Source organism: Mizuhopecten yessoensis, unplaced genomic scaffold (assembly GCF_002113885.1).
Source record: "Mizuhopecten yessoensis strain PY_sf001 unplaced genomic scaffold, ASM211388v2 scaffold7473, whole genome shotgun sequence".
NCBI lineage: Eukaryota > Metazoa > Mollusca > Bivalvia > Pectinida > Pectinidae > Mizuhopecten > Mizuhopecten yessoensis.
Genome location: NW_018407065.1, coordinates 1,282,707 through 1,298,604, shown reverse-complemented (window position 1 = coordinate 1,298,604; position 15,898 = coordinate 1,282,707). Strand labels below are relative to the sequence as shown.

Genomic DNA, 15,898 nt, shown 5'->3' with positions numbered 1-15,898 from the left:
TGCCATGCAAATGTAAATATATATATATAGTCACCATAGTAATGGCTTCAATTAATGAAAAATCAATTGCATGCATGTAATATTAAGAATAGAATTTTATGAGATTGTAAGCTGTTCACCACAACATTATTCTGCCTCACTATCTATGAACAACAGATTTATACAGATAAATTGTGTGCTATTGCAGAGCAGGATTTTCTGCCTCCCCTCAAATTCTGAATCAAAATTTTGACTGTCAAAGACCTGCAAAGATGGGTTATGTTTTTCATCAACTGACCTACATATTTTAAGGGAGAATAGAGAATGGACATGCAAAAAATTTAGATAATATTGCCAGTCCTTGGTGTAGTACAGTAAATCATGGATCTGGTCCTTAATTGAAACCTGGAGCCTGAGATTCTGGAGGAAAACGAAAAACACTTTTGTGAAGATGTAATTTGCTAGTTTATGAAAATTGAAAACCATAAGTTTTAACAAGGTAAAAAATGATACTTTGTATTATTACCTGGGCACTTGAAATATTGCTTTACATGCACTTATAAGGGTAATGAAATGTGAGTTATTATTGAACAAGCTGGGCAACTTCCACAGTTGTTACAGTATAACAGAAGGACATGATATAAACATCCCAGTGTGGCTGGAGGTTTGGATATCGAATGTTTCATCTGCTTCCAGGAACTTCAGTCATGATCACCAGACATAATATCTGCTTTAAAAGTGTAAGTCCTGTAAATCATTGACTGGGCATGGTCAAGTCTGGGAGGGGATTTACAAAATTTTAATTCCTCCCAAGAAAGGGGGAGGAGTCTAATTATGGTAAATACGGTACATTAAATTTTGTATAATCATTTTGTAATGCCTTAACATTGTTAAATGAATTTAATAGAAATCAAATTTACTTTTTAGGTCACCTGAGACAAAGTCTCTAGTGACCTATTGCGATCGCCTTTTATCCGGCGTGCGTCCATAAACAATTTACATTTTCGACTTCTCCAAAACCCCTGAACCAATTTCAGTGAAATTTTGCAGAAACCTTCCATAGCCAAAGGTCAACAAAAATAGTGGCTGATTTGGTCCCCAGCCCCCAGGGGCCTGAGGGGTGGGGCCAAAAAGGGTCAAATTGACTAAAATTTCAAAAATCTTCTTCTCAAGTCCCAGATATGGTAGAATCAAATACTCTTCATAGGTGGAAGGGTCTGAATGTGCTTTACCAAAATTGTGAATTTCATGACCCTGGGGTCTCACGTTTCCCCCTGGGGAGGGGGTAAACTTTACTATAGTTTATATAGGGAAATCACATTTTGGACCAACATTTGTTTAATTTCCGTTAGAAGTAATTCAATTTGGGTTAGCATTATCAGTATTGGATAACAGTTTGATACTTTGAACATTTTGAGCCAGCCCTACCCCCAAGGGCTGTAGGGTGGGGCCCAAAGGAGTCAGTGTGCTAAAATTTCTTCATTTTCCTTGTTTAGAATCAGAGGTGCTAGTTTCAAATACTTTTGTGTCTTAAATTTGTATGCTAGATATTGAATAAGGTGGTTTTATTATTTTTTGTCACTGAATAATATTTCAGTTCATGTTAAAAACAAAATCAACTCTCTGTATAAATATATCAGGTGACCGTTAAGGCCCATGGGCCTCTTGTTTGTATTAATGTTTGCAAAAGATTATTCTTTTCCTACATAAACACTGTGCTGATGCTAGCACATGCCATGCTGCCGTCATACTGTTCCTATGCACTGATAAGCTGTTATAGTGCTACCAGACAAGATCCAAGCACTGCTGTCCAGTACTTCCTGGATGTAGACAACCTCTGTTATATATTGGCTGCTTACACTTTTTATGTTATGTATATTGGGGGGGGGGGGGGGGGGGGGGGGGGGGGGGATGACGTCTGGGGAAGACGTCTGGGGAATGATTACAATGAAATACAGCTCACCCATAAATGGCCATCATTTATCCGGAGTAGTGAATGCATACAGACAAAAGACATAGGCGGAGATCCTGGCGAGATTTATTTATGTACACTTGGTTCAGATAGGTCTGTCCAATACTTTTCTGCTTTTACAGAATTATTGGGCTGACAAAGTCTGTTGAATGGCCAGTCAAACACTGGGCATTACATAACCAGTTCTGTAATGGGATTGGATTGACTAGATGAGCCAGCAGAGATAACTATAGCCTGTCCTGTAATATTACCACTTGTTTTTTTGTCTGTTTGTGTTTTACGTCCTAGATAAACAGCTATGGTCATTTAAAGGATGTGCCAGATAGGTTTTGGTGGTGGAGGAAAGCCAGAGTATCCCCCAAAACAACACCAGCTTGTGGCCAGTACCTGGCGACTGGTCCACATAGGCCTCGAACCCATGACCCAATGGTAGAGGGTTAGTGATCCTAGACGTTCAGACGCCTTTACCACCTGACCACCACAGCCCAATCTTGTAATGTGTAAACATATAATAATGATAGGATCTCTGTAGTAATATTTTAAACATTTTACTTGGTTAATCATTTGCAAAAGTTCCCTTTATGTCTCAAAAATGTCAATATATACTAAGTTTTGCTCTTCAGAATCAGCTAGCAGATTACCATTGTCACATGGAGCTTTCCAGAGAAATTTCTGTCATGGTTTGACATTTAAAAAATATTTTATTGACTTTTTAACTTGAGTCCTTTGAGATGAACATGAATTTGCATATCAACCGCACTTCTACTTAGGATTCAACTGCAACCTTGAAAACTTGAAAATAATCACACAGAGTTTTAATTGATATAATAAACGTTTGTTTTGGCTGTATCAAAGTGTACTTTACTGGTGATCAATACCAGACTTAGTCCAGCTCCTCACCAAAGTGTACTTTACTGGTGATCAATACCAGACTTAGTCCAGCTCCTCACCACCCCATCCACCACCATCCCTTCCCTTATCATCTGGATCTGGATACTTTTATGCATATTATCTTATAAGGCTGATAATATTAAAATATCTTGTCTATGATATTGAAATGGCCAAATTCAGTTGTATGTCCAGTAGGGCACTATTCATCTTGAAGTATCAAGTTTTTACCCGTTTGATATATATATATATATGGGAGGGGTGTATAAAGCCCCTTAACCCTATTTGATGTGTTAGGCCCTTGCATCTGGAAGCAGATATTATGTCTGGTGAACATGACTGAAGTTCCTGGAAGCAGATGAAACATTTGATATCCAAACCTCCAGCCACACTGGGATGTTTATATTATGTCCTTCTGTTATACTGTAACAACTGTGGAAGTTGCACAGCTTGTACAATAATAACTCACATTAAATTACCCTTATAAGTGCATGTAAAGCAATATTTCAAGTGCCTAGGTAATAATACAAAGTATCATTTTTTACCTTGTTAAAACTTATGGTTTTCAATTTTCATAAACTAGCAAATTACATCACAGTTAAACTTCCTATGGTAATACACATATATATTATCAATGTATGTGACTAAAAAGTATAAAGTTGTTTTATATGATGGCTATAATGGGTGAAGGAAACTGTATTGAAATTTTTACTTCTGTAATATTGCTACTTGAATATCAAATTTTGTAACCATTTTTATGCACACAAACACTTCTTGTCTATTTTCAAAGAAGCGAGAGTTTAAATCGGTTAGAATTAATAGGAAAGTTATTTATCAACTGAAATCAAATCTGTGATTTCAATGAGATTTAATTCTGTTACCATAGGTGTCCATATTCCCTTTTTGGTGAGAGATTCTTGAATTTTCACTCAAACGTTTGACTTCAGCATTATCCTATACATCTTACTCTTTTCACAAGGCCATTTGACACATTGTATAATACAACTTCAAACCTAATATTTTATACTATCATTATGTAGGGATCTTTGTGAGTACTACTTTCAGACTTTTTTTTACTTTTTGCCTCATGGCTTCTCTCCATGAAAAATGTGAAGGATATCTAATATGTAGTTTGTGTACAGTACTGAAAGGTTATGTTTCTTGGGTGTGGTGGAATTCCATCAACAGGTATATATACCACAGGTAAGTTGTATAATGTAATCACTGGATAGGTTATCTTTATGTACATATACACCTAAGTCATTTATCAAAGCAATTTCAACGTTGAGATAAGTTAGTGATGATGTTTTTATTTGATTGAAGCTTCTGACTCCAAGTAGCAACATTGATTCCAGTCTCTGTGGGTGTAAAGTGTGTAACGAGTGGGATATAAATGTACACTGACAGACACTGGAGGCCTAGGGCTACCAGTTATAGCCTGTCAATTTTACATATAACAAAAATGGATGATCAATAAAATATTAAAAAAGTGAAATGAACTTTATACCTCATTATTAAATGTTGATCAATCAAAGATTTTTTTACCACATGCAAATTTAATTTCATACTTTTGACATATCATTCCATATTAAGGTCTACCTCATACAATATATGTATTATAGCTTAGGCTTGTACAGGTGTCTGAATGACATAACGATTGTCTGAATGACATAACGATTGTCTGAATGACATAACGATAACAGGATCAAATACAACAGTAGTAGTGTAAGGTCTTTCTAGTGTCAAGTTATGTAACAAATTAACGTAACCTGTATCAAGTATCTATATACATGTTGTGTTCCTGTAGTGTTTATACAAGGTAACATAATGTGGTCCTGTGGTTTAATTTATATATTGGGCAACATGTATTACTGTGATTCATAAAATATATTGAGTACGTAACGTGCTGTGTTGTGTTCCTGTTATTTATCATTTGGGTAGCATGTGTTCCTGTGATTTACTTATTGGGTAACATGTTGTGGTGTGTTCTTGTGGTTTATATGTTGGGTAACATGTTGTGTTCCTATGGTTTATATATTGGGTAACATGTTGTGTTCCTGTGGTTTATATATTGGGTAACATGGTGTGTTCCTGTGGTTTATATATTGGGTAACATGGTGTGTTCCTGTGGTTTATATATTGGGTAAAATGTTGTGTTCCTGTGGTTTATATATTGGGTAAAATGTTGTGTTCCTGTGGTTTATATATTGGGCAACATGTTGTGTTCCTGTGGTTTATATATTGGGCAACATGTTGTGTTCCTGTGGTTTATATATTGGGTAACATGTTGTGTTCCTGTGGTTTATATTGTGTAACATGTTGTGTTCCTTGTGGTTTTTATATTGGGTAACATGTTGTGTTCCTGTGGTTTATATATTGGGTAACATGTTGTGTTCCTGTGGTTTATATATTGGGTAACATGTTGTGTTCCTGTGGTTTATATATTAGGTAACATGTTGTGTTCCTGTGGTTTATATATTGGGTAACATGTTGTGTTCCTTGTGGTTTATATATTGGATAACATGTTGTGTTCCTGTGGTTTATATATTGGGTAACATGTTGTGTTCCTATAGTTTATATTGTGTAACATGTTGTGTTCCTTGTGGTTTATATATTTATATATTGGGCAACATGTTGTGTTCCTTATATTGGGTAACATGTTGTGTTCCTATAGTTTATATTGTGTAACATGTTGTGTTCCTTGTGGGTTATATATTGGGTAACATGTTGTGTTCCTGTGGTTTACATGTTGTGTTCCTATGGTTTATATATTTGGTAACATGTTGTGTTACTGTGGTTTATATATTTGGTAACATGTTGTGTTCCTGTGGTTTATATATTGGGTAACATGCAGTGTACCTGTGGTTTATATATTGGGTAACATGTTGTGTTCCTATGGTTTATATATTGGGTAACATGTTGTGGTCCTGTGGTTTATATAATTGGTAACATGTTGTGTTCCTATGGTTTATATATTGGGTAACATGTTTTGTTCCTATGGTTTATTATGATATTTTAATGGTAATGTGTTGTGTTGTGTTCCTGTGGTTCATATACAAGGTATCATGTTTTTTAAAGTGTTTTGTGGTTATGTACAAAATGTCCCTGTGACCATGTGTCAGTTTTATCACTGTCTCACCTGGAGGTAGATCATGTACAGGTGAGAAATAAGTGGTGGATTTGCTACTAGCAGCTTGACTATGGTTTTTATATGTAGCATCAGGTGTAAGTTAAGGTGTATAGACCCAATCATGTACTATAGCTTTCACTTTCATGTATACATATACACAATGTCACATCAGCTGTGGCTAGTCAGGTGTGACCAATGTCTCTTGATATACCTTTATTTAGGTCCGATAGCCATATGATAACTTTCATTTGCCTCTGCTTTCAGTAGACCAATTTGTGGTCACCTGACAGTGCAAAATAAACTAACTTCCCTCCTACTTAAAAACCTGGAACACTGACCCCCTATGGATGTTTCATGGATGAGTGGGTTTTAGCTCCTTACAGGTTCTTGTGACTGCATAAAGGAAACAGCTATAACCTTGATTTTTCTCATTGAAGGTTAAAATTACTGTGTAAGTATTGTCCACTTCAGGTTTGTTGACAAAAGGATGAATTCTTCAGCTGATAAGACTGTTTGTAGACTGTTTGAAGTCCCATCATAAGTAACGTTCCAGTCAGAGGTCTTCCTGACCAAGATTTAAAGCTTTCCTGTCGAAGAGTTGTACTGTGTATATATATATCTGTAAGGCATTCAGTAAAATATCTTTACCTAGTGGAAGTGGGTGAACCTTACATTTCAATTTAGCACTGAGAATTTTACTGTGCTGTGAATGGTCGTGGGAGACACGTGCGTGTAAACTACCTGATTCACAACATTACGTGGGAAGATTTATCGGTGCACGGCAAGAATTTGTCACTGCTGAAAACATTCTTGGTTTTTATATTTTACAGTAACAGTGTGGTATGTTTTAAGGGAAATGGTATTATTGATGCAGGATGTGCGCACTTTACCAAGCTCGCTGGGGCTTGAACCTATCTGAGATTGTGTTCAAAGGATTGTTCAGAGGATAATCGTTGAAGATAGGCAAACATTTTAAAAGGTTAAATGAAATGCCTTATAACTTGAAAATATGTGGTTTTGAACTGTTAGTTCAACAAAGAGGTCATATCCGATAAAAAGGAAGTGTCATTTTAGAATATTGAATTATTTCTGTGTATATAACTGTATCAAAGATCTGTAGCTCTGGATTCTAAGGATATATTGTTTTTTAATGAAAAATCGTAGATGTTAGCAGACAGCCGTTTGCCAGACAAAATTACGATGTTCCACAGTGTGTAGACCCAACATGTAGACCTATTGAACTGTGCGTGTGAGAGTCCGTACAATTTCAGACTCGGCTGCAGCAGAATCAATTATCGTCACAAACATGTTAGTGACCCTACGGCACAACGGACTATGTTTTTGTGGCCGTAAGTACCAGGATAGAAATACCCAACAGAGATTATATATCTTTACCAACGGACAGACGGACCACCCAGAACGCCGGGACGAAGGGAGCCATGATGACCAAGGTCAGTGGGACTGGGAGGGGACACCAGGATAAGGGGACTTAAGCTTTCATGCATGGGGACAAATAATCTGTAGCTATGTCTTTACTGGCAAAATTGATTAGAATTTGTCGCATGCAGAATCGGGAGTTCTGCTAGCATTACAAGTTGCTACAGCTATTATCCATGAAATATTACATCATTCCATTACATAATCAATTGCCAGCTTGTGACTCCAACAATCCATTGTGTTTCTCTGGTTCTCCAGAATTTCACAAAGTTTAACAAGCTGTACAATGAAGAACCGTGTTGAAAATTGACATGTCACTTTGTCCTGGTAATTATTTCATCACATCATATTTACACAATAGAATTCTCCCAATGAATGCATTGAGCAGGACATGATTAAATCATGAACTTTTTCCTGTCGATGTTTTATGTAAATGATTTGACAAAGCAATAACATTTGTGCTATATGGGCTGCTTGTCATTTTCAATTTGCATTAATTATTTAAGGCTTGTTTACCTGTGTAGTTGATCCTGTCTTGGTACAATGGTGTGTTTGTTCCTTCATTTACTCATTCAGGTAACTTTATTTATGATTCACTCCATGGTACGCGTGTTACATACCTAGCTACTGATTCACTGTTACAACATTTAGATAGAAACAGTTGTTACAAGTCAGCATATTAGTCACTTCTTGATACGATCTTATTGCTCACTACAATATTTTCTATATTTGTTAAAAAAGATCAAAGATCAAATATCCATCTTCCATAATACGATCACCACAATATGATATTTGTTTCAGTAGCTGTACTTGTTACCTATATGTAGGCTGTGGGAAGGTCACATCCTTCCCTGTCTTCTGTATCACTGTTACACATTAACTGTTACAAGGACACAAACTGTGGCACTTCAAGGTCAAACTAAAATGTGATAGGCAAGTGTAACACGTGGATTTACAAAGCCTCCATACATTTTTGACTTTTTTTAGTACCTTTGTGATAATAGTATCTTGTAGAGGATCTTGTTCATCAGTGGTTCCTTCTAATTTCTTTTACATTTTTTTCACTTCTTTAAAGATATAAAGCAATATGATGATTGTTCCATTATAAAGATCTGAAAAGAATGCTAGAGTAACAGGAACTGTTTTCAGACTAACTTTGGGCCCATAATTAGTCGCTGTATTTAGTCTGAATACTATTATGTACCTTGCATGCTATTTAATTGTCTCATTCCATTAATGGAAAAGGTAAAAGTTGTGCTTGTGGTTGTATATAATATTATTGACAACATACATAGAGGCAAGGTAAAAACTGAGAACCTTGTATTTGAAAGTAGACCAGTACTAAATACTAGATAAAGAAATCATGGACTTCTGGGTAGCTTAATATATAATCACAGCCTATCAGGAATGCATTTTGATTTATATCAAAATAGGATGTATATAATACTTCCTAATATCACACAGTGTCGTTGCTATATAATTATTAGGTTTTAATTTATTACAACAAGACGTAGCTGTCAATAAATTGTTGCCTAAATTTTCTGTAAATCTACTGGAACACATCTTATTGGATTTTGATATTGGAAACTTTTATTTTGTTTTGGAATTTTATGCTAATGTCAATTTTATTTAAACTATGTGAAAGGATGCATGTTTGAAAGTAACGTATATTTCAGCAGCATATTACTTCTGAAATAATTTCAATGTTGTGAAAATTTGACAAACGTGAATTTACACATGTACACAATAAAATTTACGCTTATGAAAGTTTCTACTTTTAGAATATTGTTCTGAAAGATTCTCTTTTCTGATTTTGTTTACGGTAATTCTTTGTTGAAAATAAACAGGCCTAAAGAGATTCTTCTGAACACACTCTCACTATTGCTGGCAGTAATGAAAATCTAATCACGGTGCTGCAATCTAAAGTTCAGAACAAAATTTAAATTTCTATAGTGCTAAGCGCCTGGCAAAAAATTGGCAACCAAATCATGCAAGTTTCGAGAGTTTGGACTAGGAGCCAATTTCAACCTGCAAGATTTAGAGTGTATCACAGTGAAATCAATACACATGTAAACCCCACCCTTGTCGAGAATACTGCTAGCTATACAGGATTGTATACAGTCTAGGTGTGGGGGAATGTATCAAATCTTCTCCCACACTCAGTTCAAAACTTAAGTGATCTACTGATGACATTTTTAAAATTTCAATGGAAATAAGATCTGTCTTATAAAATCTTGTAGGAAGATATAGATTTTGGAGTTGTACAAGTACATACCGGGTATTCAAGAACATTTAAAAACTGATGAGGGATGATCAACATTATAGAATCTTGTGCATTTACAAATAACGATTTAAAAAATGAAAACCTTCATAATTAACACTTTCAAATTTGAATTACTATTCAGTTTGTAATAAAGAACATTTCTGTCTCAATTAATTTGTGTTACGTGTTAATGTTAGAATCAATAATGTTAGTTTGTGCTGCAGTTCACTGTGAAATTCTCCCCGCGTCTTTAGTACAGAGCCGTAAGATTAGATAACAGTTGATTACGATTGGGAATAAATAATCTAACTCAGTCAATTTATAAGATTATTAAATTGCTTTCTGTGAATTCAATTGTCCCTCTAAGATGCAATCACACATCAGTGCTTCTGATCAGTTCATTAAAAAAACAGCATTTCCAGGGGGTTTTCACATCATTTTCAAGATCAATACAAAGACTAGTACTATAGTTAGATCTCGAAGACCTTTTATGATTTTAAAACTAGTTATATATAATGATGGATCACTTAAACTTCTGTGTGAGAATCTTGTAGATATACTTAAAATACATTAAGATTTTTTTAAGTACGCTCTATATATATCCATGTAGATATTGGCCTGGTCACAAAGGTACACATTTTCTTGTCTAACCAGCCTTGAATATCAGGTTCCATATCTTTGTAAGGTGAACTGCTGAATCATAGTACCTATTTGCTATGTAACTTTGATGAAATTACAGTTTTGAAAAGGTGTTGGTGAGTTAAACTTGTAATCAGATAGCCACTTTTCTTTTCGTTTTTATCTTGACGAGACAGGTGACATTATGGACCTATTTCATCACATGACTGAAGCGCGTTGTGCTCATTTTTTTTCTACTAAATGGAAAAGAAATGCTAAATTGAATTCATTAAAGCTGATTTACAATTATTTTAATAAAAAATAATGTCATTTTTAGGAAATTCAAAGTTTGGGACTCATTTTTGGCAGTCTTTATAAGTTAACTTATGATTGGAAAAGCTTGCATATCTTAAATGTGGCAAATTGAAAACAAAGCTAGTATACTATTACATGTAATAGAAACATAAAGAAGACATTTTAATTAATAAACATATATGATTCAAATGGTATAAAGTTTTATTGTTTTAATACACTAAGTACAAATAACATATTTATCATAGAATTCAAGAGTAGTGGATCCCCCGGATAGAACAAGTTTCCCACATTGCTTTTTATGGACATTGCTCGACGTTTTTCTTTAAGTATTACACATTTAAATATGTTATATCCATATATATGTTAGTAAGTATTTGCCAAATAGTGTAAAAGGTAACATACAAGTTGGTATTAGACATGCACGTCATAATACAGTTAACAATCCTGTCAACTGGGTTTATGTATGTTAGGTTACATGTCATGCTTTTTCATGGTTTTATATACAAATTGCTATAACCAGTTGACCAGTATACATGTACTTGTATTATTTTTTCTGACAGAAAGTTTGTTACTATCACTGTCTTGCTGCAATGACATGATAAAATACCTGTGTTACATGGTGTAAATGGAATAGACTGGTGAGATGTGAACAGATCCTCCTACACATACTACATGTCGTATGCATTTACAAGAATTTTTATCAGATTAGGGCACGGCATTGGAGTTGTGGGTGTCCTATTTCGTCTTTGCGTATTGCAGAGTTATCTTCTCTTTGGAGCAGGTATTGATTGTTACGTCACTTGTTTGTGAGAGTAACGTCATCAATTTTTGAGAAAACGACGTAATTTTCTCACACAAACCAATGACGTAACAATCAATACCTGCTCCCAAGAGAGGATATCTCTGCAATACACAAAGACGGAATAGTAATCACGGTACTAAGCTGTCCGTTCACACTAATTTGTTTCTAAAGATTATCTCAGATATCCAAAAAGCTAATCTTGAAATTTGACATGGTGTAGGGTTTGAACAGTTTTTAAGGTCAAGGTTAAGGTCACTGTTACTGAAAATTGACCAGGGTACAGTCTTTATCTCGGATAAAAAAGAATTCTCTTTTGGAAATGTAGAAGTGTATAAGGGATTAAGAAAATTATCAAGATTAAGGTCACTATTAATAAAAAATAAAAAATAAAAGATTGGGGGTTGGGGACAGGGTGGTACAGTTGGGCACATTACAGGGCCCTTGCTGACCTGTCAGTGTTTTAGTTACACAAAAGGGAGCGAATCAAGTAAGAGAGGTGTGTGTATGATAAGGGTCTCTATAAGTTTACCTCACCATTCATTAGTGCTGCAGCTTCTTCTCCATCTGTAATTCTCCATAAAAGATTATTAGAATCTTAAATGGAATGGGTGTGGTCCGTGGACAGGGAAATCTCAACCCATGGTAAGAGTTTGGCTGTCTAGCACGAGAATTTGCTGAGTGCTGGACAGCCAAACTTCTACCCGAGGGTTTCCCTGTCCACGCACCATACCCAAGTTTGTTTCTTTTTCTCCCATACTCGAAACAAACATGTCGGTTACAAATACTCTGTGACCTTCATATGTAGAAAAAGTTCAGCAAATTGTACCCTTGTTCTACCTAAGTATTATTACCCTGAAATGACCTTGTACCCTGGTTGTACCTTAAGGTATGTAAAGTTTGGCTACACAGATATGATCCTACTATATTTTCTAGACAGCAAAGCGGTGATAGGAATCCCCCTGAAATGACCTTGTACCCTGGTTGTACCTTAAGGTATGTATAGTTTGGCTAGACAGATCATGACCCTACTATATTTTCTAGACAGCAAAGCGGTGATAGGAATCCTGAAGTAATTATATCTCAAGAGGGGCACGACATTTGTTCAGGCATGAAAAGGTTGGGAAGGGTGCTTATTAGAGCATGGTGCTAATTACAATTAATACAGTACATGTTTGAAGGGATAAAGTGCAGTATATTTTTATGTCCCTGACATGGAGAAATATAAAGTTGTGTGGGAGGGCGGAGAATCGGCAGACTATGAATAAAAAGTAAAATACCTGGCTGTACTACTGGTTTGAGTTGTGTTTGTGCTATGTCAATAGAAAACCATTCAAGTCAATGTTTGTGCTTTGGTGCAACTTGCATGTTTGCCAAACTAACCAAGTTTTGAAAATCAAAGTGAGAGATAATCAATATTTAACTCCCCCACATCACTCCAATGTTTGGTTGCTATATACCCGGTAGCGTCAAAATGTTAATATTGTGAGAATTGGGATTAATACCCTCCCACACATGGCAAAATGAAGTGTTTGTTTGCTAACTGCCTTAAACTGAATTTTAGATAAATTGATTAATGAAACCCTGCTATTTCATTATAATTTCAACATTTTGCCGTGAAACCAGTGGAGGCTGGTTCAGTTATTTCATTATAACCTCTCGGGAACAAAATAGTTGGGGTGGGGGAGAAATACTGGATCCAGGGTGGTGTCTGTCTAATCTGAAGATTGAAATTTATCTGATGCACCATATGCATTTTTTACCTGGAATCCCAAAGGATTTTTATGGAAATCAACACACATGATCAGTACTAAAAATATTTGTGCATGTTTGATTTAGTTTTTATTTTTTTATTTTTTTTCTATGGAGAAACAAATGGTATGAGTTAGCCTGCGGCTTATAGTTCTCGTTTCAAAATTTTATATTAACACAAGATTTAATGGGTGATTTTATTATTTCATGTATATGAAAATTGATTAGCATAGGTAAGATAAACACGATAACCAACTATATAGCTATTGCAAGTTGGGAAATCAGTTTCTACTAGAACAAATGCATTATGACGGAGAAGTAATACTTTTTGCTGGATTCCGGTAAATCTGTGGCGAGGTTTACATGTTAAGACAAAGCATTTAAACTTGAAATAAAGAAGCTGCTGTAAATGCCAGTCAAAAATCCAAAAAGTACACATGAACACACAGTGATGTCTTGAGCATATATAAATACAGCAATGTCTTACACATGTACACACATGTAGCAATGTCTTACACATGTACACACATACAGCAATCTTACAAATATACACAAACAGCAATGTCTTACACATATACACAAACAGCAATGTCTTCCACATGTACACACATACAGCAATGTCTTACACATGTACACACATACAGCAATGTCTTACATATGTACACACATACAGCAATGTCTTACACATGTTCACACATACAGCAATGTCCTACATATGTACACACATACAGCAATGTCTTACACATGTACACATACACACAAACAGCAATGTCTTACACATGTACACACAAACAGCAATGTCTTACACATGTACACACATACAGTGATGTCTTACACATGTACACACATACAGCAATTTTACACATATACTCAAACAGCAATGTCTTACACATATACACACTTACAGCAATGTCTTACACATGTAAACACATACAGCCATCTTACACATATACACACACAGCAATGTCTTACACATGTTCACACAAACAGTAATGTCTTACACATGTACACACATACAGCAATCTTACACATTACTCCCATAACATGAGAGGCCGCTGGTCGGCCTTTTTTCAATCGGATATGATTTTGACAACTGCGACCTCTCATTTCCGAAGCACTAATTCTTTGATGCAGTTTCCACCCGAAATCCGGGCGGAACAAAATCGGCTTGAAAAACTCACATTAGTGGTTAACAGTTCATGACAACGATGTCTACTCACGGTTTATATAATATAGATCTCATATATATGTCACAGACACAAATATATAGTATATTACGGAATAGAACACTCAAAATACCTGTCCATGTCGTTGTAGCACATCTCTGACCTACATTTAAAACATGGCTTCTGGATTAATACAAAATATCAGAGGGGATTTCAAACGGAACAAAATGATACGGAGTTTGTTTGTATTCCGGTTGTGAAATATTACATGTAATCCATTTTTGTATTAACCGGAAAAATCATGGCAAATGCTGTCTGCTTCTCTTCGAATGAGGAAAAACTCATTATTTATGTCTTTCTCATGAAAATTTTTCTCATATAATCATGGATTTATGGAAAGGAATATTTATTGGACCCTTTTGACCATTTAAATGTATGTAAACACGATATACTCTTTCTTAATCCGAACTTAGAAAATGTGATAGTCAGCATCAGGAAAATCAGCTATGGGCAGTTAGAGGTTACACGGCGCCTGTCAAAAGTTTTTCGCCCTGTAAAACCTCTAACATTGTTGGAGTATCTTACACATGTACACACACACAGCAATCTTACACATATACACAAACAGCAATGTCTTACACATGTACACAACATACAGCAATATCTTACATTTGTACACACATACAGCAATGTCTTACACATGTACAAACAGCAATGTCTTACACATGTACGCATACTAATGTGTTACACATATACACATACTAATGTGTTACACATGTACACTATACAGCAATGTCTTACACATGTACACATACTAATGTGTTACACATGTACACATACTAATGTGTTACACATGTACTCATAATAATGTGTTACACATGTACGCTATACAGCAATGTCTTACACATGTACACACATACAGCAATGTGTTACACATGTACACACATACAGCAATGTCTTACACATGTACACTATACAGCAGTCTTACACATATACACATACAGCAATGTCTTACAGAATATCTTTCACATGACGTACACCCATAAAGCAATGTCTTACAGAGATGTAGAATTTAGATTGAGCTTGAAATACAGGTGCTAGTCCTGCATCACTGTTGACATTTTTTTCCAAGAAATTCAGTCAATACCATGGTAACAGTGAGAACAGAGACTAAACATGTAACATGCTGATATAAATAATTGGGTAGTTTCCTGTGTAATATAAATGGTATGGACCCCAGGCTTTCCCCTCTTGCCGGCTACGCGTATCCTTGCAAGGAGGAATATTGATGTTTAGTAATCACATACAGAGTGTACTGTTGATTTCATTATATTTAGGTCATACATTAATGCTCTACTGACTTGATGTGCTTTTATCACCATGACAGCTTGACACATGAATAAATCTTTCGTCTTAATTAGAACTCTATGTTGATCGTTAGCATTGAATATAATCTCTAGACATGCATGCTAACGAGTCTTTAACCTTAATAATAGGGAGTCTTTTTTGTCATCAGGCAATGTTTTATCAAACAAACTGTCAACTGGAATATTAAATAAGGGCAAGTCTAAAATACATG

The 15,898-nt window shown here is 35.3% G+C and overlaps 1 protein-coding gene across 6 annotated transcripts in view; it reads left to right on the top strand.

The window, feature by feature from the left end:
• The window catches only part of LOC110453603 (kinesin-like protein KIFC3), a 69,532-nt gene that overhangs the window by 29,608 nt on the left and 24,026 nt on the right, over nt 1–15,898 (top strand). The window contains exon 1 of one of the 6 annotated variants that reach the window (XM_021502605.1): nt 6,343–7,420. The exons of the other annotated variants lie outside the window; for them this stretch is intronic. Within the exon in view, the coding sequence (XP_021358280.1) occupies nt 7,276–7,420 (145 nt within the window). The 5' untranslated portion in view covers nt 6,343–7,275. Of the gene's footprint in view, nt 1–6,342; nt 7,421–15,898 lie in introns of those variants that run through there. 6 annotated transcript variants of the gene reach the window in all.